Source organism: Pantherophis guttatus, chromosome 1, assembly GCF_059756535.1.
Source record: "Pantherophis guttatus breed Tessera chromosome 1, ASM5975653v1, whole genome shotgun sequence".
Classification (NCBI taxonomy): Eukaryota; Metazoa; Chordata; class Lepidosauria; order Squamata; family Colubridae; genus Pantherophis; species Pantherophis guttatus.
Genome location: NC_142063.1, coordinates 280,724,504 through 280,746,726, shown reverse-complemented (window position 1 = coordinate 280,746,726; position 22,223 = coordinate 280,724,504). Strand labels below are relative to the sequence as shown.

The 22,223-nt window shown below is 37.0% G+C and overlaps 1 protein-coding gene across 5 annotated transcripts in view; it reads right to left on the bottom strand.

Annotated features, from left to right (window-relative positions):
* CATSPERE (catsper channel auxiliary subunit epsilon) overlaps positions 1-22,223 on the bottom strand; it is a 97,849-nt gene that overhangs the window by 61,477 nt on the left and 14,149 nt on the right. For 3 of the 5 annotated variants that reach the window (XM_034428222.3, XM_087882999.1, XM_087883001.1), the window contains exons 4-7: positions 19,423-19,492; positions 17,515-17,597; positions 1,886-1,910; positions 312-389 (exon numbers count right to left, since the gene is read on the bottom strand). In XM_034428222.3, coding sequence (XP_034284113.2) covers positions 312-389; positions 1,886-1,910; positions 17,515-17,597; positions 19,423-19,492 — 256 coding nt within the window. The remainder of the gene's footprint in view (positions 1-311; positions 390-1,885; positions 1,911-17,514; positions 17,598-19,422; positions 19,493-22,223) is intronic. The other 2 variants (XM_087883000.1, XM_087883002.1) reach the window with 1 other exon arrangement.

Below are 22,223 nucleotides of genomic sequence, written 5' to 3'. Positions count from 1 at the left end.
TTGATCCACAATCTCCCATATGCAGCCATTAAATTTATAAAATCTGAATCAGAACACATTTTTCAAAAAATCAGTTGAATTACCATTCAATGGGATTGAAGCTATCTGTTTTCTCTTCAGCTGCCATTCCTTGAAAATATTCTTGTGCAGCGAAACAAGATTTTTTCAAATGTGTCTAACTGTCAGATAGTGCCAGATTAATGAAACATATAAAAGAATCAATTTCACTTTGCTTCTGAAAATGTAATAGCATTATATGTACACCATGTAAATTATAAGGACACTCTTTTGGAACAAAATAAAATACCTACTATTGGTGGTGAACTGGCAGTGTTTAGCTTTTCTTCCATGTCTGCGTTTTCTGGATCAAATGACCATACCTTTATAATCTGACAAAAATAAAGATTAGTATTACAGAAGAAGGCTTTTTGTTTTTATGAATGCTTTTTAAAATTTCTATAAATGTTATTTAATTATTAAAACAAGTAATTGTATTTGTTTAGTTAACAAGTTGAAAGAGTTTTATTATTAGAAAATAGATTAATTTTCCCAAACAGAGTTAATGAGAAAGGAAATGGGATTGCTCTGCTTATATACTGGTGTTCATGATTTCATGGATTTCACAACACGAACACCTCACCACTAACAATTAGCACCCAGATAAACAAAGATTAATATCAAGATTAATACTAGACCTATAATCAAGAAGAAAACAATATCCCAACCAAGGAACTATCAACTCAGTCAAACAACCAAATAGTAAACAACAGCCTAAACAAGGAACCACCAAGACCACTCCCACCAATACTGACAGGCAAACCATAGTATATAAACAGAGAATAAATCTCACACCCTTCTACCACTGATGATGTTACCTAGCCAGGCAATAAAATGTCTCAAGAAAACAACCAAGCTCAGAAAGCATCAAGGATTACACAACCTTAACACTATCAACCACACATTTAAATAATTTATACAGGGCCTTAAACTGGAATGGGAGAAGTCTTTTACTTTAGTAAAAGATTTATCAGATATATGCATGTAGTCTGAGACTATAAATGATGATAGGGGATGAGAATTAATAAGGAAGTAATGGCTTTTGCTAAAACACGTGCTAATATTGTCCAGAAACAGAGAATGGTTAATATTCTCTTTACATTTATTGACTAACTAGCTGAATACCTGTGCTCCGCTACAAAACTATGTGATCGGGCTTGATAAATCGACAGTTTGAAAATTAATGAGTAGTTATGATCGGCCTCTCCTCTCCCCTTCTCTCCCTCAGGTCAGCCCCACAGAAGACTCCCCTTCTCTCCCTCAGGCTTGCCCCTCAGAAGCCTCTCCTATCTTCTCCCTCAGGCTGGCTCCACAGAAGCCTCTCTTATCCTACCCCCTTCTCTCCCTTAGGCTGGCCCCATAGATCCTCTCCTCTCCCCTTCTCTCCCTCAGGCTTGGCCCTATAGATCCTCTTCTACCCCTTTTTCTCCCTCAGGCTTGTCCATAGAAGCCTCTCCCCTTCTCTCCCCACAGAAACGTCTCCTATCCTATCCCCTTCTCTCCCTCAGGCTTTCTAGCTCCTTCTCTCCATGAGGCTTGCCCCACAGAAGCCTGTCCTATGCTATCCCATTCTCCCCCGTTATTTTCACGTTGGGAGGGGGAGTAGAACATCTAAATAATTAGCATCAGAGCGTGTTATAATAATATAGGAAATACTAATGCTCTGATGGTCATTTTGAAAAACCCTTTTTTAGTGAGCACCTAGAAGCCAAGAGGAACATATGTGGCAAATTTCAAGTTTGTAGGCTTTACGGTTCTGGAGATTTCGTGATTAATGCATGAGTAGTTTTCACTTTTATATATATAGATTTATAATGACCATATTTACCTGAGTTGGACCAGTTTCCCATAACCTTGAAAAAAAATACTTAGTTTACAAAAACATTGAAAAAATCCTTGTGAAAATAGACAGTATCGTTTTCAATTCAGGACAGTGGATAACAAAGCCCTGGTTCTGACCGCATGTATTCATAGATTTGAAGCTCAAAACAAATTATTTGCAAATACATCTTTCTAGTTTCTTCAAGTTTCCCAACTTAATTCTATTAATAAAATGATGTATTCCAACTCAGGAATCTACTGTGACTGATTTATTTTATGTTTTACAAATAAAGATGCTTCTATCTTCTCAGATGTGGATGTATTCATTAGGATATTCTTGGCTGTATGCAACAAGGATGATTTGTTGGATTATTATGGGTATCTTTTTACATTTATATAGTCTGAAGATATCCTGCTGGATAACCTCCCCAAAAGAATGGCTGGTGAATGCAAGCCTGATATTTTCCTGATATTCTCAGTAAGTAATCGTAACAGTGATAATATCACTCTGTATGTTTCTCAAGAGTGTTACAATTATTTTAGTCATTTATGAAAGGAATTTTCAGAAATGAAATTGAGATTTTTCTTCTACTCCTTGTCCATAGTATTTGGGGTACTTGCCTCCATGCAATTCAATATCTACAATATCTAAAATCCTTGGGAGAAATCATTTGGAAATCTGGACAGAGATATTGTTAGCATGGGATATCACACTATTCTGCCTCTACTTCTAAACAATGAAAATGATATAATCTCTTACCAGAGAGACAATCATATCACGAATAAATATTTACTTCAAAAAATATCCTAGCATCTGATAGCTGCACTGGAAAAATGCATACAAAAAAGTCTGCTCTGGAAGCATGTATATGTCAGGCAAAGTAATATATATTACCATTATCTTTATTGAGTAAACTTAAGAGTGCAAAAAAGTGAGAAAGATACAAAAGGCAGAATGAAAAATAGAACATAAATAAAAACATTTCTTTCTATTAACCATTACAGGTAGTCCTTGACTTACAATCAGTCACCTAGCGATTGTTCAAAGTTATGACTTAGCTGAAAAAGGTGACATGACCCAGATTATAAATTCTTATTGTTGCCCCCCCCCCACCATCATGTGACTGCACTTCAGGCTCATGGCAACACAGTTGCATTTATGTCTCATTGTGGCATCCTAAATTCATGTGATTATTTTATGAGTTTTGCCAAAAAGCAGCACTTTCAATTTTCGGTAAAATGTCGCACAAAGCAAACAAAGGCTTCACACTTACAATTGCTGTGTTTCCTTAACAAACCCATATGCAGTTACAACCACTGCAAAAAAGTTGCAAAATCCTGTCAGTCACATGAGTGACCTGTTTTACAACAGTCACGATATACAACTGTAATGTGCAGGCTCCATTATGTTTGTTTGTTGAGCATTACCTATATTTCAATATTGCTTTTTAATATTTGATATTAAACATTGGAAATGTTCACTTCAAGCTATAATCACAAAAGGAAAATTGGTATACATTTTATTATAGATAATAAATAATTCTGTCAATGAGTTATAACAGTGATGGTGAACCTTTTCAGCACCGAGTGCCGAAAAGGTTGTGCAGAAATGCTGTGCGCATGCTCATCGGGGAAATGGTTTGAAAAAGCTGAACTTCCGGGTTCTAGCACGCATGCGTGCCCAACAATCAGCTGGCCGGTGCGCACGTGCAGGCTGGTTTTCAGCACTGCCCCGCGCGCAAAGGACAGATGATCATCACGTGCGCATGTGCACCAGAAACCCAGAAGTCAAACAGGCAAGGCTGTGCATGCTGGGTGACATGGCTTTGCGTGCCACCTTGGGCACTCTGCGCCATCACGGAGTTATAAGATGGGCAAATTACATCAAAATAAATGTTGGGCATTCTAGGTGCTGGCCTAGAAACCAAGAGCTGGTGAACCTTCTTAAAGCCTGAAAACTGGCTGAGGATTTGGGCCAAGTACTCTCTTCCAGCTCTCCCTGCTTCATAGAGTTATTGTTGTAGTGAAAATAGGAGGCAGGAGTATTAGGCATATTCACCATCTTGAGTGAACCAAATGGATATTAAAAAGATAGAAAAAATATATAACAATAATTCAGTAAATAATAACAATGCAGCAATGTTGACAGACTGTACTTTCCAAGGAAAATAAGTAGTGTGGAATGTTGCAAATATATTAGATGATTGGAGAAGAAAAATGGGCTTTGGAAGAATATATGGAGATGCACTGAAGCTGGTATACTAGGAAGGCTTACTGAATACCAGTATGGTTTACAAGAAAAATCAAATGAAGAACGGAAAAGTGCCATGGGATGGGAAGATAAGGTATTACATGGCCAGTACATTTAAAAAAAACAGGTAAAGCAGATAATATCAAGACCTGACAATGGCTAAGAGCAGGAATATTTAAGAAAGAGACAGAGGGCTGTACAAATCAAGCCTTAAGAACAATAGCAGACAAAGCCAGAATTAAAAAGACAGCAACAGATAGTAAATACTCCCTCTGCAAGGAAACTAAAGAAACAGTGGATCATCTAATTAACTGTTGCAAGAATATCACACAGATCTTGTTGTTGACTACAAATAACAGCATGATAAAATAGCAAAAATGGTGCTGGAAGATCTGCAAGAAATACTATTTGCCAGTAACTAAGAACTAATGGGACCACAAAATAGACAAAGTAGTAGAATACAAAGAAATTAAAGTGCTCTGGGACTTTAGAATTCAAACAGACAAGAACCTGCCACATAGCACCCCAGATTTAACCATTGTTGATAAGAAAGACAACAAAGTCTGGATAGAGGAACAGCACAACAAAAGAGAAAGGAGCAAAGAAAATAAATACAAATTCAAAGACCTACAAATAAAAGTAGAACTGTGGCAAAGAAAGCAAAGATAGTACCAGTACTGCTAAGATGCATACGGTAGGTGCAATCTCAAAACTTCTGGAGTACCAGTTGAATACCGTCAGTACTGACAAAATCTCAGTCAATTGCAAAAGACAGCTTTACTTGGAATAGCTTACATCCTACAATGATACCTTAAATATTATTAAAGAATAACATCTGCCTATCCCAGGTCCTTAGCAAGTACTTGACACATGGACAGAAATTCCAAATCCAGTCTAAACATCTGGGGGGGTTATGTGACAAACCATAATGATAATGCCACAATAAAGAAGGAAGATTTATCATGAGGAGCCTGGTGGTGCAATGGACTAAACTACTGTTAAAATAGTATTTAGCTGCCAGCTGCCTGCAATTACTGCGAGTTCAATTCTCACCAGGCTCAAGGTTGACTCAGCCTTCCATCCTTCCAAGGTAGGTAAAATGAGGACCCGGTTTGTGGGGGCAATAAGCTGATTTTGTATAAAATAGAACATCGCTTAGGGGGGGCTAAAAGCCCTACTAAGCAGGTATATACAAAAGTATGAAGGCTATTGCTTAAAAGCATTGTAAGCCACCCTGAGTCTCCGGAGAACGGCGGCATATAAATCAAACTAATAAATAAATAAATAAATAAATAAATAAATAAATAAATAAATGAATGAATGAATGAATGAATGAATGAATGAATGAATGAATGAATGTATGGCAGTTATGCAAACTTCTCTTCAAAATCAGGACTTCCAGGGGAATTTCTATGGAGATGCTCAGTCATCCAGGTCATGGTTGTCCCAAAGGTACTTTTTCAAAAGACAACTGGACTTCCTTGTTTTTCTTTGAAAACATTTTACTAGTCAACCAACAAAGGGGATTAGAAAGTGAGGTTTGCAAATTTATTGTGCTTTAAAAGGGTCCACCACAGTTATATGGGCAAGATAACTGATCCTGTTGATTCCCAGCACTCACTCATAGAAATCAACATGTGCCTATCTCAGGTCCTTGGGAAGTAATCGATACATGGATAAAAATGGCAAATCCAGTCTAAATATCTGGCTGGTCATGTGACAAGCGATAATGATAATGCCACAATACAGAAGGAAGATTTTATCAATTGACTGATAAGGAGCAGTCATCAAGAGCACATGGTGACTATGGTGATCTTCCATTCTCACCTTATCCAGAGAGATTCCAAGTAACCAGTCTACTCACCAGTTCCTTGGTCTTTCCTGTAGTAGTTGGCTCTGTTTTCACAGAGCCATATTCCATTCACCATACCACCCTGGAGGTCATCCCAAAAGTACTTTTTCAAAAGACAACTGGATCAGTGGTAGGTTTCAAATTTTTTTATTACCGGTTCTGTGGGTATGGCATGGCTTGGTGGGCATGGCATGGTGGGTGTGGCAGGAGAAGGATACTGCAAAATCTCCAGTCCCACCCAACTCCAGGGGAAGGATACTATAAAATCTCCATTCTCTCCCCAATCCACCTCTGAAACCCACATCTGAACTGGACTTTCCTTGGTTTTTCTTGAAGACATTTCACTTCTCATCCAAGAAGCTTCTTCAGTTCTGATTGAATGGAGGAAAATTGAAGGATTTATATTCCTTGCAGTCACCTGGACATTAGCACTCTCTCTGGGAGGCATTGAGGCCACTTGGAGGCTTATTTGTACCCTCAGGGTCACCTGAACAGTGCAAATGCATGTGGAACCTTCTTGGAACTGTTGAAAGGACTGTGTTGTAAACAGGAGGTAAGTGGCATTGTATCCCTCCCTCTCGGTTGAGGAGGTTGTTCAATTTTAATGTAGATTACCTCTTTGACCCCTCTTTCAAACCAGAGGTCTTCTCTGTCCAGAATGTGTACTTTGCTATGTTCAAAAGAGTTATCCTTGTCTTTCAAATGCTGATGGACTGCTGTCTCTTATCCTGATGGGTTTGTTCTCCTATGCTGTGCATGCATTTGTGAAGTGGTTGTTTTGTTTCTCCAATATGCAGATCTGCACATATCTCACTTTGTTGTATTGCATATATCACATTGCTCAATTTGTGTTTGGGTGTTTATCCTTGGGTTGGACAAGCTTCTGCCTTAGTGTATTTTGGGGCTTAAAGTGTGTGTATATGTTGTGTTGGTTGAAAATCTTCCAGAGCTTTTCATATATTCCTGCAGCGTATGGAATGGCAACGTTGTTTCATTTGTTTTCTCTTCTTGTCTGTTATGCTCCTGCTGGATCTTTTTTTGGATTTGATGAAATCCAAAGTTGAGATAATACAAATTCTGAGGGCTTCCTTGATCTGTTTTAATTCTTTTTCTTTTCCATCTTTGCTAGTAGGCAAACCTTCAGCCTGGTGCTGTAGGGTTCTGATCACTCCCATTTTATGTTCTAGTGGGTAGTGACAATCAAATGTAAATATTGATCTGTGTGGGGGAGTTTTCTGTAAACTTCAATGTTAAGGCTTCTGTCTTTCTTAATGTGTACTGCACAGTCCAGGAAGACCATACTATTTTCCTTAACATCTTTCTGAGTGAATTTAATGTATCTGTCCACAGAATTGACGTGTTGGATGAAGGCTTCCACTTCCTGGATTTTAATCTTGACCCAAGTATTGTTGACATACCTATTGTACCTCATTCTTGTGAATGAGTGGAATTCCTATGAAGTTGTTTAGGACTTTGATTCCTACCTCTTCAAGTAGAGATCGGCCATAATAGGGAACATAATTATTTTTTCACTATTGTGACAGCTTTAGTTGTTGGAATGAAGGTGAAGAATGAAGTCACGTAATAATAAACCATAGTCTTCTCTGGATCCAGTTTTAGTTTCAAAGTCTTGCTGACAATTTTTTTTAATGAACTAAAGAGTAATTCTGTTAGACATAAAAGGAAGGAATATAAAACTGATGTATTTGATCAATGTTAAAATAAAACTTTTTTTGCAATGTTCTGGCAACACTTTTTGGACTTTTTGCTGATACCAGGATTGAAAATGTGATGTTTTATAAATTTGCTTACAGATATGGGATGAAGATATACCTGTTTAATCTTATAGGGTGGACAGTTATTAAATGTATTTGTATTTGTTGCAATGAAAGTTGGAAGTTATTTCTTTATGTATTTCTTTTCTTTTTCTTTATGTTCTTTCTTTTCCTTTTTTCCTCTTTTCCTGCAGTTCTTTCTATTCTTTGCTCTTTTTCTAAGTTTAGCATGTATCAAATTTTATTACTATAATTAAAATTCTTAATAAATTGTATTTTAAAAACTCAAAAGAATTGAAAATAAACATACTGCAATATTCGGAAAATAAATAAAAAATTGGACTGAAAACAATTGTAAATATTTTGATGCTTTTGCCATCTGCTGAAAATTTGACAGCATAGACTAATAAATGAATGCCAACTGACTTAGCCTGCAAGGGAGGCAAGAGAAATCCATATATTGAAGTGTATATAAAAGTGTGTGTTTTTTTAATCTGCAAATGCTTTTTACTATCCAACAGAATTTTATGAATAATGTAAAGCATACAAACAAGACATTGTTGAATTTCTTTCTAAAAGCAAACATAATTAAATATTTAAGAAATTATACATTATTAAAGTGTTTCCTAAGTGGTACGAAGATTCTAATTGTGCATCTGTGTGTGTGTTTGTGTGTTTATGTGTGTCCATATGAATTTTATTTAATAAATATCTAATGCAAATATCTAAGAAGTGTTTAAAGCCCATATTTTGAAAATGTATTTAAATGTTTGTTGAATTTGCTACTATTAAAATTGTTTGTAGTATTTTCAGAAGTGTTCTACAATAATAAGCGCATGCACGCTTATTTGGAAAGGGGATCCATGAAGCAGTTAAAGCTTTGAAATTGGTAGCTGAAAATTTATTATAGAAAAGAACAAAAAGATGATTGCAGAATTAATTGAAGGGGACTACCGAAGCATCAAGACTTTGGAAAGAAAGAAACTAAAGACCCTGTAGAAAATTGGTGGGTTCCAGGAGGTGAAGCAACTGAAGGATCCATGAAGAGGAACTGTGGCTAAGTATTGAAGCAATAGCTTCAACCATGTCAGAGTGATTGAGGCAACAGCCATGCCAAGCAACAGGGGGACAAGATATCAAGTGACAATGACTGGCTTGTTTAACCAATGAGAAATGGAACTACCAACATAGGAACCAACTCTCTTACCAACAGCAGAGAAACTATAGCAAGCAGAGAGAAACCAAATAGCGATCCTGTTTGGCAGTAAACTCCAAACAAGGGAGCCCACCTGTTGAGACATTGCAATAGTAACTAAGCCAGTCAGAGCTATGAGTAACTAAGTGGCAATAAGGAGAAGATAGAGAGAAGCCTTCTATTGGTGTCTCTGCATGTATCCCTATACACCAGCAGCCTGTTAGTAGTGTTCATTGCAAGAGGAGATGAGAAAGAAAGAAAGGAAGGAAGGAAGGAAGGAAGGAAGGAAGGAAGGAAGGAAGGAAGGAAGGAAGGAAGAGGAAAGCTAATTAGTATATCCCAATAGTAAGGTGACCCAGAAGAGGGGCAAACCTGCAACCCATTTAGCTTTCTGTAAAGAAAAAAAAAGACAGAAATTCTCATTTTTATTTTTGTTATTTATTTATTTATTTATTTATTTTTGCTTTAATTTATATGCCGCCCTTCTCTGGAGACTCAGGGCAGCTTACAATGTGTTAAGCAATAGCCTTCATACTTTTGTATATTTATACAAAGTCAGCTTATTGCCCCCACAAACTGGGTCCTCATTTAACCTACCTTAGAAAGGATGGAAGGCTGAGTCAACATTGAGCCTGGTGAGATTTGAACTTGCAGTAATTGCAAGCAGCAGATGTTAATAACAGTGCTTTAGTCCACTGTACTATCAGGCTCTTTTGACCCTCTTGTCAACTCTCTACAGAAAAATGGCCTCTGATGGAGGGAGAGTTAGAGAAGTTTCTGCTTCTCACAGAAAGGTTCTGGGGAGACATCCAAGGTCAAACCACCTGGTTAAACAATGCCAAGTGCTGTGTTGAATGATGTCCAGAGGCTAAAACTGAAAACTGGAGATCTAGCTAGAAAAAAAATGAGCGTGAAAGAAGGCAAAATCTTTTCTTCATCACACTTTGTGTTAAACACTTCTATATATTTGAAACAAATACATGAAATTAGTCCTAAATATCAAATTTATATTCTCACTCATCCACTTATGTTTTTTTTTCCTGTTCAGTCTTGTCTGATTCTTGGAGACTGCTAGTAGAGGTCACTGCAATTTTCTTGGCAAGATTTTTCAGAAATGGTTTGCCATTGTCTCCTTCCTGGGGATGGGAGAAAGAGACTGGCCCAATCACCCAGCTGGCCTTGTGCCCAAGGCGGAAACCCAATTCCTGGTTTCTAGCCTAATGCCATGGACCATTGTGAAAATATTTCTTTCAGTGTTTTCAGTTAGTCCTAAATACCAAATTTATATTCCTACTCATAAGTACTACTATATAATATCTATAAACATAAATCTGATTTAGGCTGCAAAGAAAAAGTATTAAGTATGTTATCTTGAAATGACTAATTCTTAAGCAGTCTGTTGAAGTTAGCATAATTGCTGTTGGGTAAGAAATACAGTTGCAGACTTCCGGTTGGTGACTCGTGGCGACATGGCATGGTAAGAGCGATCGCTCCTTCCCACTGCCACTTAACGCTACGTTTTGGGGACCCTTCGAGGCGTGGAAGCCTGGAGGACTTCGCGGACAATAGTGGGGCTTCGGTGAGTCGAGTGGTGGAGCGCAAACCCACCCGGCGGGACCAATATCCACTGTCAAACCAACGGGGCGCGTCTGCCTGTTAATGGCAGACCCGAAGCCACGATAGCTAACAAGACGGGAAGCAAGAATTCCGGGAAAGAGAGGCGGAGTGCACTCGCAACCACTTTCTTTAGAGCACGCTTGAGATCGGCAAGAGTTTCGCTGGCTGGGTCGGATTGAAAGGTCTCATAGGAGGAGAAAGCGGCGACTGAAAGAAAGAGGAGGATTTGACAGCTGAAAGGATCGCAGACAGGCCAGCAAGAAACAAGAAGGAGAGATTGGCAAGCGGAACAGCGGCGCTACCTGATTTGGATGTAACTTGCTGTAACGATCGAGCTCTGAAGACGTAGGAAAGCGATTGTGCTGATTGGAAAGGAGAACAACCGGAAATTAGGACCGGAAGTGCAACCATACTTGATACCAACGAGAAGAATAACGAAGAGCCAGAGAGGAAAGAAGGAGCACCAGGAAGAGACAAACGGAATAATTAAACTTATTTTCACAAGACTCTGAAGAAGCGAGAAATAAAATGGGTGATATTAAATTAATATACTTTCCTGCACAGACTCTAATAAGTGTGGTTTCTGAAGGGACTAAGAAGAACTGAATAAAAATTTGTACCTACATAGATTGCCATTAGTTTAAAATTAGTTTAAATTTACAATATATTTATATCTATTTTCTCTTTTTCATACATTTAAAGTATTTAAAGTATTTATATAAGCATTCAAAGTATTTATATATTTAAAGTATTAAAGTATTAATATAACATAGCTAATTAATATATTTATAAAGTTGAATACAACCCTTATTGCATCAAATAACTAGTATATTATAAGGTTAAATACCTGTATAGACATATTAGGATCTATTCTCTTTTCTTGTTTTCCATCTTTTTTTTGTTATGTGCATAGATTGACTATATTGCTTAATATTATTAAAGATTTTTTTTTTTTTTAATTTGATTTATATGCCGCCCTTCTCCGAAGACTCAGGGCGGCTTACAGTGCGTTAAGCAATAGCCTTCATACTTTTGTATATTTATACAAAGTCAGCTTATTGCCCCCACAAACTGGGTCCTCATTTAACCTACCTTAGAAAGGATGGAAGGCTGAGTCAACCTTGAGCCTTGGAGAGATTCGAACCAGCAGTAAATTGCAGGCAGCTGTGTTAATAACAGGGTGCTTTAAACCACTGTAGTACCAAGGCTCTTTTAAGATTAAGATAAAAATTAAGATTAATTTTTTAAACAGTGATTTATCTTATAGTATTAATTAATTAATTGTTTACCGATTGGTTATTGAGCATTAATTTACTGGTCTCCTGCTGACTAGATATATATGTACTGAGAGCTTTTTTTTATGAATTGAGAATTTAATTAATTGATAATTAGGACTTAAGCTAAATAAGAAATATTGTTTTTAAATATTGATTAGCTACCAAAGCTAATTAGTTGGTAGCACAGTGGAGAAACTGTTTGAGTGTGCCATTTAATATTTGTCCTGCAAATTGGGAATATTTTAAAATAATTCTTAGTCCTGTTAATTTAAGCAAGGGAAAGACAATTAGTGGATGATTATTTGGAGGAACATAGAAAAGATAGTCAGAGAACAGGCGAAAGTGTTGAGGGAGATGACAAGTCTTGCATCCACTGTGGCAAAAACAGGAAAGAAAGTAACCTCCAGCCTATCAAGCCCCACAATTACAATGTCGTCCCCTGCAACCCAAAAGTCGATAGAAGGGCTATCAAAAATCGAGAAATCATCAGTGATTCCAACAATGCAAGCGATGCAGTCGTCATTAGCAACGATTCAAGAGACAATGCTCTTAATGCAAGAGAAAATGTCTAGCAATCACCAAGAATTGAAAACAGACATTCAAGGCATTGACTAGAAAATGAGTGACATACAACAAGCTATACAAAAGAACGAACAGAGAATACAAAAAATGGAATCTAAGATTGAACAACAAGAGAAGAACCTAGAGACAGTAGATCAAAAATTAATGGCCCAGAATAGGGATCTGGAAGATTCGATTACGCAGCTGGAAATGGATAGAGCTTCTTTCTATCTGCGTTTCCAAAACATTACAGAAGATAAGGACGAAAATCTGGGCCAAGTAATGGCAGAATTAATAGCAGAGGTTCTTCAACAGGATACAGACGACATAATAAAAGAAGTGGATGAGGTGTACAGGGTACAGACGAACTACGCTAGATGGAACAAACTACCCAGAGAGGTACACATAAGGTTCGCATGGAAGAAAGTTAAAGACATCTTTTATAAAATGGTAAAGGAAGAACCAATCAACTATAAGGAAAGGGAGGTGGTCGTCCTGAAGCAAGTGCCGAGGAGGGTGAGAGAACAACAAAGAGACTATAGATTCCTCGCCATACAGCTGAATAAAAGGAATATACTCTTCAGATGGACCTTGCCAGAGGGTATGCTGATTACATGGCAAGGGAGGAAAATTAAAATAAACAGTCTGGTGGAGGCTCAAGAATTCCTTGAACAACTGAGAGGGTCAGAAGATGAACAGAGTAGCAAAGAGGAATTGGAAGCTGTTACCACAGAAGAGGAACTCACCCAAAGAAGATCCAAAGAAGGGACCCCGGAGGGGAAAGAGAGTTTAGAGGAGAAAGAGAAGGAAGAGAAAGAAAGCAGAGAAGCAGGGAAGAAACAAAGACCACAAAGAGCAGTTCGAGCAAACACCAACCTTAAATTCAAGTAAATCAACACAAGGCAAAAAGGATGGACGATTGGAAAATCCTATCGATCAATGTAAATGGACTTAACGATTATAAAAAAAGAAAAACTTTCTTTAACAAATTAGTCACACAAAATGTAGACATAGTCTGTCTCCAGAAGGTACACATTAAACAAGAAGACAAAAAATATTTGGAATATAAAAAATTGGAGAATCTTTATACCTCCTTAGCCATGAAGAAAAAGAGAGGGGTGGCACTATATATCAAAAAAGAGATAAAGACAGAATTGAAATATGCAGACCCAAAAGGTAGACTACTAATTGTTGAAATCGAGAGAGGCAACTCTTCAATATTAATAGCAGCGATCTATGCCCCAAATAAAAATTTGAAAGAGTTTTATAATAAAACGCGAGAAATAATAAGGAGAATGGATAATAATAATATTTGCATCATTGGGGACTTTAATGGAGTGGTTGACGCAAATAAAGATCATAAAAGACCCAGAGGCCAAAAGAAAAAAAGGAAAAATCTACCAAAAACCTTCTTCGACTTAGTGGATGAACTAAATCTCGTAGACATCTGGCGAACATTACACCCCAATAAAAGACAGTACACTTTCTATTCTAATCCTAATAAATCATGGTCTAGAATAGATATGATGTGGGTGAGCAGGAATATGGGAATGGACATTGTATCAGCAGAGATCTTACCCAACACCTGGGCAGACCATAATCCACTGGAAATTAGATGGAAGAGTAGATACAAGAGAAAGAATACGAGATGGAGAATGAATACACAATTCCTACGAGACAAAAAAAATATTGACAAAGTTAGGGGGGAGCTAACAATTTTTTTCGAAGAAAATGAAAAAGAACCAATGGACCGGGGAATAATCTGGGATACAATGAAGGCCTATTTAAGAGGCCTAATGATAGCATATGTAGCATACAGAAATAAAGAGAGGAGAGAAGCTCAAAGAACATCGCTAGAAGAACTGGCAAAGGCAGAGAAAGAGGCACAACAAAACCCTGACAACGAAACAATAAAAGAAAATTGGATGACCATCCGTCATAAATTAAATATAATGGATCAAGAAAAATTAGCATATGAAATTAAGAGAACAAAACAATATTATTTTGAGAACGCCAATAAGCCAGGCAGGTGGCTATCCTACAGAATTAAAAAAGAGAGAGAGAAAGGAATTATTTTCCAATTAGAGGACCCGGAAGGCCACATTGTAACCAAGGAGGAAGAAAAACTGGAAATAGCACGCGAATACTATGCGTCTTTATATAAAGAAGAAGATATTCCCAAAGAGAAAGTAAAACAATATCTATTGGAGGAGGGAATGCCACAGATCGGAGAGGAGGAAAAAGAGATGTTGAATAAAGAGATTACATTAACAGAGTTAAAGACAGCAATTGCCAAATTGAAAAAGAACAAATCTCCGGGCCCGGACGGATTCCCAGGGGAATTATATAAAAATTTAGAATTAGAAGACATTCTGCTTCCAAGAATGCTTGAAATTTTTAATGAGGCCTTAATGAAAAATAAAATACCAGAATCTTGGAGAGAGGCCTATATTACACTCTTACCAAAAGAAGGATCGGACACCAAACTGATACAGAATTATAGGCCAATTTCTCTTCTCAATATTGATTATAAAATATACATGAGCATATTAGCGGAAAGACTAAAAAGAATCCTCAATAAGATAATACATAGTGACCAGAATGGATTCCTCCCAGGGAGGCAAATTAGGAATAACACAAGGATGATTTTGGATGTGATAGAATATTATGAGGAACACCCGGACAAAGAGGTGGCATTAGTTTTTTTAGACGCCCAGAAGGCCTTCGACAATCTGAATTGGGAGTTTATAAAGCAACAAATTAATATAATGGGATTTGGACAAAATTTTGCAAACACAATAAACACGATTTATGAGAAGCAAAGGGCTAACATCCTAGTAAACGGCGAACTTACTAAAACATTTCAGATCAGTAAAGGAGTAAGACAGGAATGCCCAATGTCACCACTTCTGTATATATTGGCACTAGAAGTGCTATTAAAGAAGATTAGAGAGAGTGATCAAATTAAAGGGCTCAAAATCAGGAAGGAAACATATAAAGTCCAAGCGTTCGCGGATGATGTCGTTTTAATTATGGAAGAACTGGCGGAAACAGGCATACAAATATTGGAAGTACTTGACAAGTATGGAGAAGTAGGGGGGCTCAAATTAAACAAATCTAAAACCAAAATGTTCACCAAAAATATGACGAAAAATCAGAAAGAAGCCCTGGAGGAATCCATGGGAATACAAATTGTGAAGAAAGTTAAATATCTGGGAGTGTGGATCTCAACAAAATATTTGGCCCTCAAAGAGGACAATTATGTCCCTTTGGTAAAAAGCATAAAACAAGACTTAGAGAAGTGGGGGAAGCTCCAGATTTCCTTCTTAGGGAGGATAGCGACAATTAAAATGAGTGTCATACCCAAATTGTTGTATCTGTTTCAAACGGCGCCAATTAAATTAGATAAAAATTTTTTCAGAGAATTCAATGCCACCATTAGGAAATTTATTTGGAGAGGAAAAAAGCCAAGAATAGCAATTAGGAGTTTACAAGATAAAAAAAAATAGAGGAGGGCTTGGACTACCTATTTGGGAAACTTATCATAAAGCAGCAATTCTTGTTTGGCTAAAAGATTGGGCGACCTTGGCGAACAAAAGAATTCTAACGTTAGAAGGGCATGATCTTCAGAAAGGCTGGCATGCCTACCTATGGGAAACAGGGAAAAAAACAAAAACACACTTTAATAAACATAAATTGAGGGATATATTGAAGTCAACCTGGAAAGAAATAAGACGAAAACACTATACTAAAATTCCCAGTTGGCTCTCAACTATGGAGGCGATAATATACCCAAACGTTCTGGAACATGGTAAAACGGTGAAATATAAAGAAATATTAGACGAGGCAGGGAACCTCAAAACAATAGAACAGTTAAAAGAACAAGGCACTCATATAGAATGGTGGACATACGCACAGATAAAATCAAGATACAAAAAAGATAAAGAACAATATGGTATAGAAATGGGTAGCAAAGATTTTGATAAGATTTGGATGAGTACGGACAATAAATTACTAGCTAATTGTACAATTATTTGGTAGAATATGACCTGATGGAGGTGGTGGTTAAAGACCCAATGTTAGCATGGGCCAAAAATATTGGGAAAAATATAAATTTGGAAGAATGGGATCAAATATGGAATAACAATATAAGACTCACTAAGGCAACCACCTACAAGGAGAACCAGTATAAGATGATCTACAGGTGGCACCTAGCACCAGCTAGGATTGCCAAGATTTATCCCAACCTAAATCCAAAGTGTTGGAAGTGCGGACATCAGCAAGGCACTTTTTACCATTGCTGGTGGACCTGTTCTCAAGCAAAAAAATATTGGAAGATGATTGGCAATTGGCTTTCAGAAATAATAGGTGAAACTTTTGAATTAGATCCTAAAATATTCCTCCTGGGAATTCTCAAGACGGAAATGGCAAAAAAGAAGAAATACCTAGCAGTGCATATAACAACAGCAGCAAGAATCTCTTTTGCTCAACAATGGAAAGAGAAAAAAATACCAACTAAGGAACAAGTAATCGGTAAAATAATGGAATGTGCCGAGATGAATAAATTAAAGCTAGAAATCAGTGACAGAGAAGATTCTGATTATTATAGCGTGTGGGACAAGTGGTACGGGTGGTTAGAGAAGAGGAAAATGAAATAAAAAAAATGAAAGAGACTAGAGTGAGTACAAGAAATAGTTAAATGAAATAGAAAGAGAAGATGTACCGTAGATGGTAGAAAGTATAACGAGGTAAGGAAAGGTTACATAGGTAAGCAAAAGATATGACTTATGTATTTATTAATTTACCTTTAAAGACCCATTATATATATATATATACATTAAGAATGATATAAGTATACATTTATATACCATGTAATTGAGTAGCAAAGATTATCTATATGTACATACATTTGTATTTTTAATTATTTCCTTTTCCTATACCATGTAACCGGATGGACAAAAAACTGAATTATTACAATTTCTTAACAATAAAACATTTAAAAACGGAAAAAAAGAAAAGAAATACAGTTGCAGAACTCTAGATTCAAAGCAGCAGCCATAGTTGAAGATATATAAATAGAAAGAAGTGCAAATGTGTAGGTATTTTACCTGTGTTCTTCTTGATAAATATACCATGAGAAACAGTTCATATCTGCTCTGATAGATAAGTAGCGCTCCTCATCATCAGATGACTATAAAAGGAAAAATACAAATTATTTCTTTTTTTCATAGTATCAGAGTTATCCAAGAAGTTTCTTATGCATAGCTATGGATATAGTTTTACATATTTGGATGGATGGATGAAGGTATAAATTACAAAACAATACTTGCATATGATGCAAAACCTGAAGACGTGACCAATCATAAGGAAAATTCAAAAAGACTTGACAAGCTAGAATATAAAATCAAAACATACCAGAAAACAATATAAGGTTTATAATAAATATGGGGAAGAGTTGCCTTGGGAGAAAAACATCTGAAAATATTCTACATGTCTTAAAGCATAACACGTTGGTTAGGAATCAGCAGTTGCTAGTACAATATTTAGTCACACTGGAGAAAGAATAATTCTGCTTCTTATTTTATTAATATGGTCATAATCAGAGGGATGGCTGTTACCTTGAGGGAACTCCCTCCACCTTGCTAATCTTTTAGCCTTGTTAATTTTAAATTTTGATTCTTACTTTTAACTTGTAAATTTTAACATTATTTTTAATTTTGCTGTTAATAGTGCTTTTAGACATGTTTTTATATTATTATCTTGTTTGTAAACCATCCAGAATCACTTAGGTAAGTTGGGCGGTGTAGAAATTTGAGATAGATGGATAGATGGATAGATGGATGGATGGATGGATGGATGGATGGATGGATAGATAGATAGATAGACAGGCAGGCAGGCAGGCAGGCAGGCAGGCAGGCAGGCAGGCAGGCAGGCAGGCAGCTAGTTATTGGAGAAAATTCTGGAGTACAGAAGTGCAAAGTACACGATAAGAAGCAGAATTATTCTTAATTTTTGTCTACAATAAAGATTCCACTTTACTTGGGTCATATCTGGGAACCTTCCACAAAGTTTAGTCAAAAGCTAATACTACTGATTCCAGCTGTGAATTTTGGGAGAGTGGAGAAAATTTTATGTATGGTCATAACTGGTGAAAAATAAAACGAGAGTGGGTAGTTTCTAGAGAATGTTGCACTGTCTCTGGTTAGTAGTACAGCTAACCTAACCCTAAATTCCAGGATTTTTTTTGATCAAAAGCGACTCTCTTTTATTGTCAGTGCTGATTGAATTTAACTGTTTACACAACACATAGTTCTACTTTAACCCAGTCACAGAATGGTCAGTAGACAGATCATAGACAAAATAGCCTGATAGGTTAAAATGGCAATCCAATAATTACATCATGAAACAAAAACTGAACCACTTTAAACAAAAACAATTTTAATTTGTTTGAGGTTTTCTTAGTTCAGGATGCTATCTTCTTTGCTACTGTTTTTTTCTTTATTAAGGACAATGGTTTCTGTGCAATGAATTTTGGATATTTCTACTTCTGTTTCCCTGTGCCAACAGTGGAAATGCTGTAGTTCACTCCTCAGGTAGAACTATTGTCATTGTTTCCAAAAAAGTTGCCTAGCCTCCATCACTAGTTCTACTGGATCAGTAAAAAGAATTTCAACCTCAAATAATAAAGCTGTGAAGTTTTCCTCCCCTTCTTTTGCAGCATGAATCTGCCAATTCTGTAGCACTGAAATGGTGACATTCATAACCTACTGCTACCTGCTTTCTTTCAATAAAGCAGAGATTTTTAAAAAGACATTCAAAAAAATCTCTGTCACCAAACAATAGCCATTTATATTTGAGGAGAGCAGAACTTTGTCAGCCATAATAATAAATGAATATAACTCTATCTGTGCTTCTGATTTCTTTCATTTCAGAGCCTTTGGTTTCATCATAAAAACATAACTCAGTTATATAATCATATATGTGTTCATAATATTTTGAAATAATTGAAAACTTACTGGAACTGTAACTACTGGTTGAATCCTATGAGAACCAGGAACTGGACAAAACAGTTTTGTTGTTTTTGACCTAAAACAAGGGGGGAGAGAGAATCATAATTAAGTGAATAATACATAATTACTTATAAGATTGTCCTGATAGTTTGCTAAATTACAATATTGTAACTAATGTAATTACAGAATGCTGGAAGTAAGACTGTTTTATAGCATTCTGCAATTTTGTGGCAGTACAGTACAAAACACACATAAAGAACTTCACTCATTATGTTAATATAATACCTGGTTCTTCAGTTTAATATGTTGTGCGAACTAATTATTGTTTCTTTTACACTAGATTTAAATGGATTATGTTGTGTTTATTCAATAAACCATATTTTAAAAAATCATCTGCCCGGTATAACTGCAAAAAACATATTAGATTAGAGCACTTTTTCCTAATATAATTACCCACTGTTTTAAATATCTCTGAGTATATTTACTATTAGCTGTATTGTCTGCAAATAGTGGGAAAATTAATTGAAAATATTGGGGAATGCGCTCACTTATCTCAAAAACAAAGAAAAATGTGCTTCTTTAGGAAAGAAAGGCTCCAATGCCCTGATTTGCATGCTGATTTACACAATTAGTTTAGAGTTTAGAGTTTATTGGATTTCTATACCGCCCTTTTCCCAGGGGACTCAGGGCAGTGTACAGCCACATTAAAACACATGAATTTATAAAATTTTAAACCAATTAAAACAAATATATACAATTTGGCCCTCAAATTAAAACACACATACACCCACTTAAAATTCATATTATTAGTTTAAGCACACAATCATCTAATTTGTTTATTACAAAAAGTAGGGTAACTCATATCTATCTCATATCTTTTTCTTAGAGCTGCTTTGTTTAGAATTAGATGTTTAAAAAAGAAATGGTAGCTGTCATACCACTTTTATAATCTTTATTATACTGTAGTTAGTAAATTATAAAATGGGATTGATAAAAATGTAAAAAGAACTACAAAATATCTCGCCATTCTATAAATAAATTATTCTTATTAGCTCTGAGATTTCTTACTACTGTTAAAGGATCACTATGTCATCCTCTTTCTGCCTCAACAAATAACAGGTACATTAGTTATAACATTTTATTACTGTGATGACCCGGGGCGTGGCACGAAGGCAACACAGCCAGAAAACCGGCATGAGTCCCTTTATTGGCACTAACTCTCCGGCCTGGAGAAAAGCTCTCTCACAAACCTGAAGATACTTCACTCCAAACGCTGCAAACAGAATGACTGCAATCAATCACTCCGACAGGGCAGGATAATGAGTCCCAGATGGGAAGAATAATTCCAGCAAGACAAGATAAGCATACAGTAGCACTACACTAATTCAAACCGTCAGGAGGAATGCCAGGAATGGCAGGCCACACTCAAACCACACAAAAGGTTTTTAAGATGGCGGCAACGGAGGAAGCATAGTTACATCGCAGGGAGATAAAAGAATAGAAAAGTTGCTATTAAAGTAAGGTAAGTGATAGGGGGAGAGGTGGAGAGGGAAAGACAAATCATAGAATAAATCATAGAGAAAGAAAAATAAGTGGGGAAAGGAAAAGGAGAGGAAAGACTGGAGAAATAGGAGGAAAATGATCCACAGTGAACTTGCGAGAAGCCCAGCTGCACCCGAGAGCATGGAGGCCCATTGAAGTGAGGTGAGCGGAGAGGCAAAACACACCGGTGGAGAACAATGAAGCGATCTGGTGAGCGAGTCGGGCCCAGCTGTGGAGCAGGGAGGAAAACCATCCGTGGGGCAGAGAGGTGAGCCAACTGAGGGCAAAGCAATGACTGGCAGAGAAGGAAAAGGTGAGCCAGTGAGAGACAGAGAGGAGCAGGGAGGAGAAGGAGGAGAACTGGCTGTGGAGAGGAGACAAGATGCGAGCTTGCCATGGGCCATCCGGGGGGGTCCTGTTGCTGGGAGAAGCAGCACAAACGTGAGCCATGTGGTTGAGGAGCCAGGAGCAGTGGCAGCGTAGCAGAGTGGAGAGCTGACAGTGAGAGGCAGCTGAGAGAAGTGTGGAAAGCAACAGGGAAGCATTGATGCAACTGGACGCTGTCAGTCTTGGTGGAGCATTTCAGCACAGCGGATCAGCGAACCGGTGACTGAGAACAGCAACAGAGCAGTGTGGCAGACCAACAGGCAAGGGGTGGGAGCCATGAACTGAGAAAAGCAGGGAGAGCTGAATACCCATTAGAGGCAAGAGAAAAGCAAGTAGGAAGGGACAAGGACACAAGTCACAGGACACAAGGCAAAAGAAAATCAAAAGCAAGTAGACAATAGCAATTACGGAACATAGAAAGGCAGAGAAGTAAGAGATAAATCAAGCCCACAAGAAAGCAGGGAAGGAAAGGATCGCAAGAAGGAAGGGACAATCAAAGAACATTCCAGTACAGGCTAAGAACGAACCTCGCACTTAAGCCAACTCAACACTAAAAAAATTTAAATTGGACAATCTAAATGATCTGCTAGAACCTTACAATTTTAAATTGGACAATTTGAACTACAGTACTTTAAATCCTTAAACTGGGCATTCTTTAAATGTTAGAATCTTAAACTTTAGCTAGACTTGAGTCCCCCAAATTTTAAATGATCCGTTAGAACATCTGTATTCAAAATTGGACATTTCCCCCTTTTAAAAATCTGTGGTAAAACCCTCTACACTTTCACTCTCAATTTTTTGTAAATCCACTCATGGAAGAAGAAATTGATCTGGAGAACATGTTCCATGTATATATTTATGCCCATAGAATACTCAAA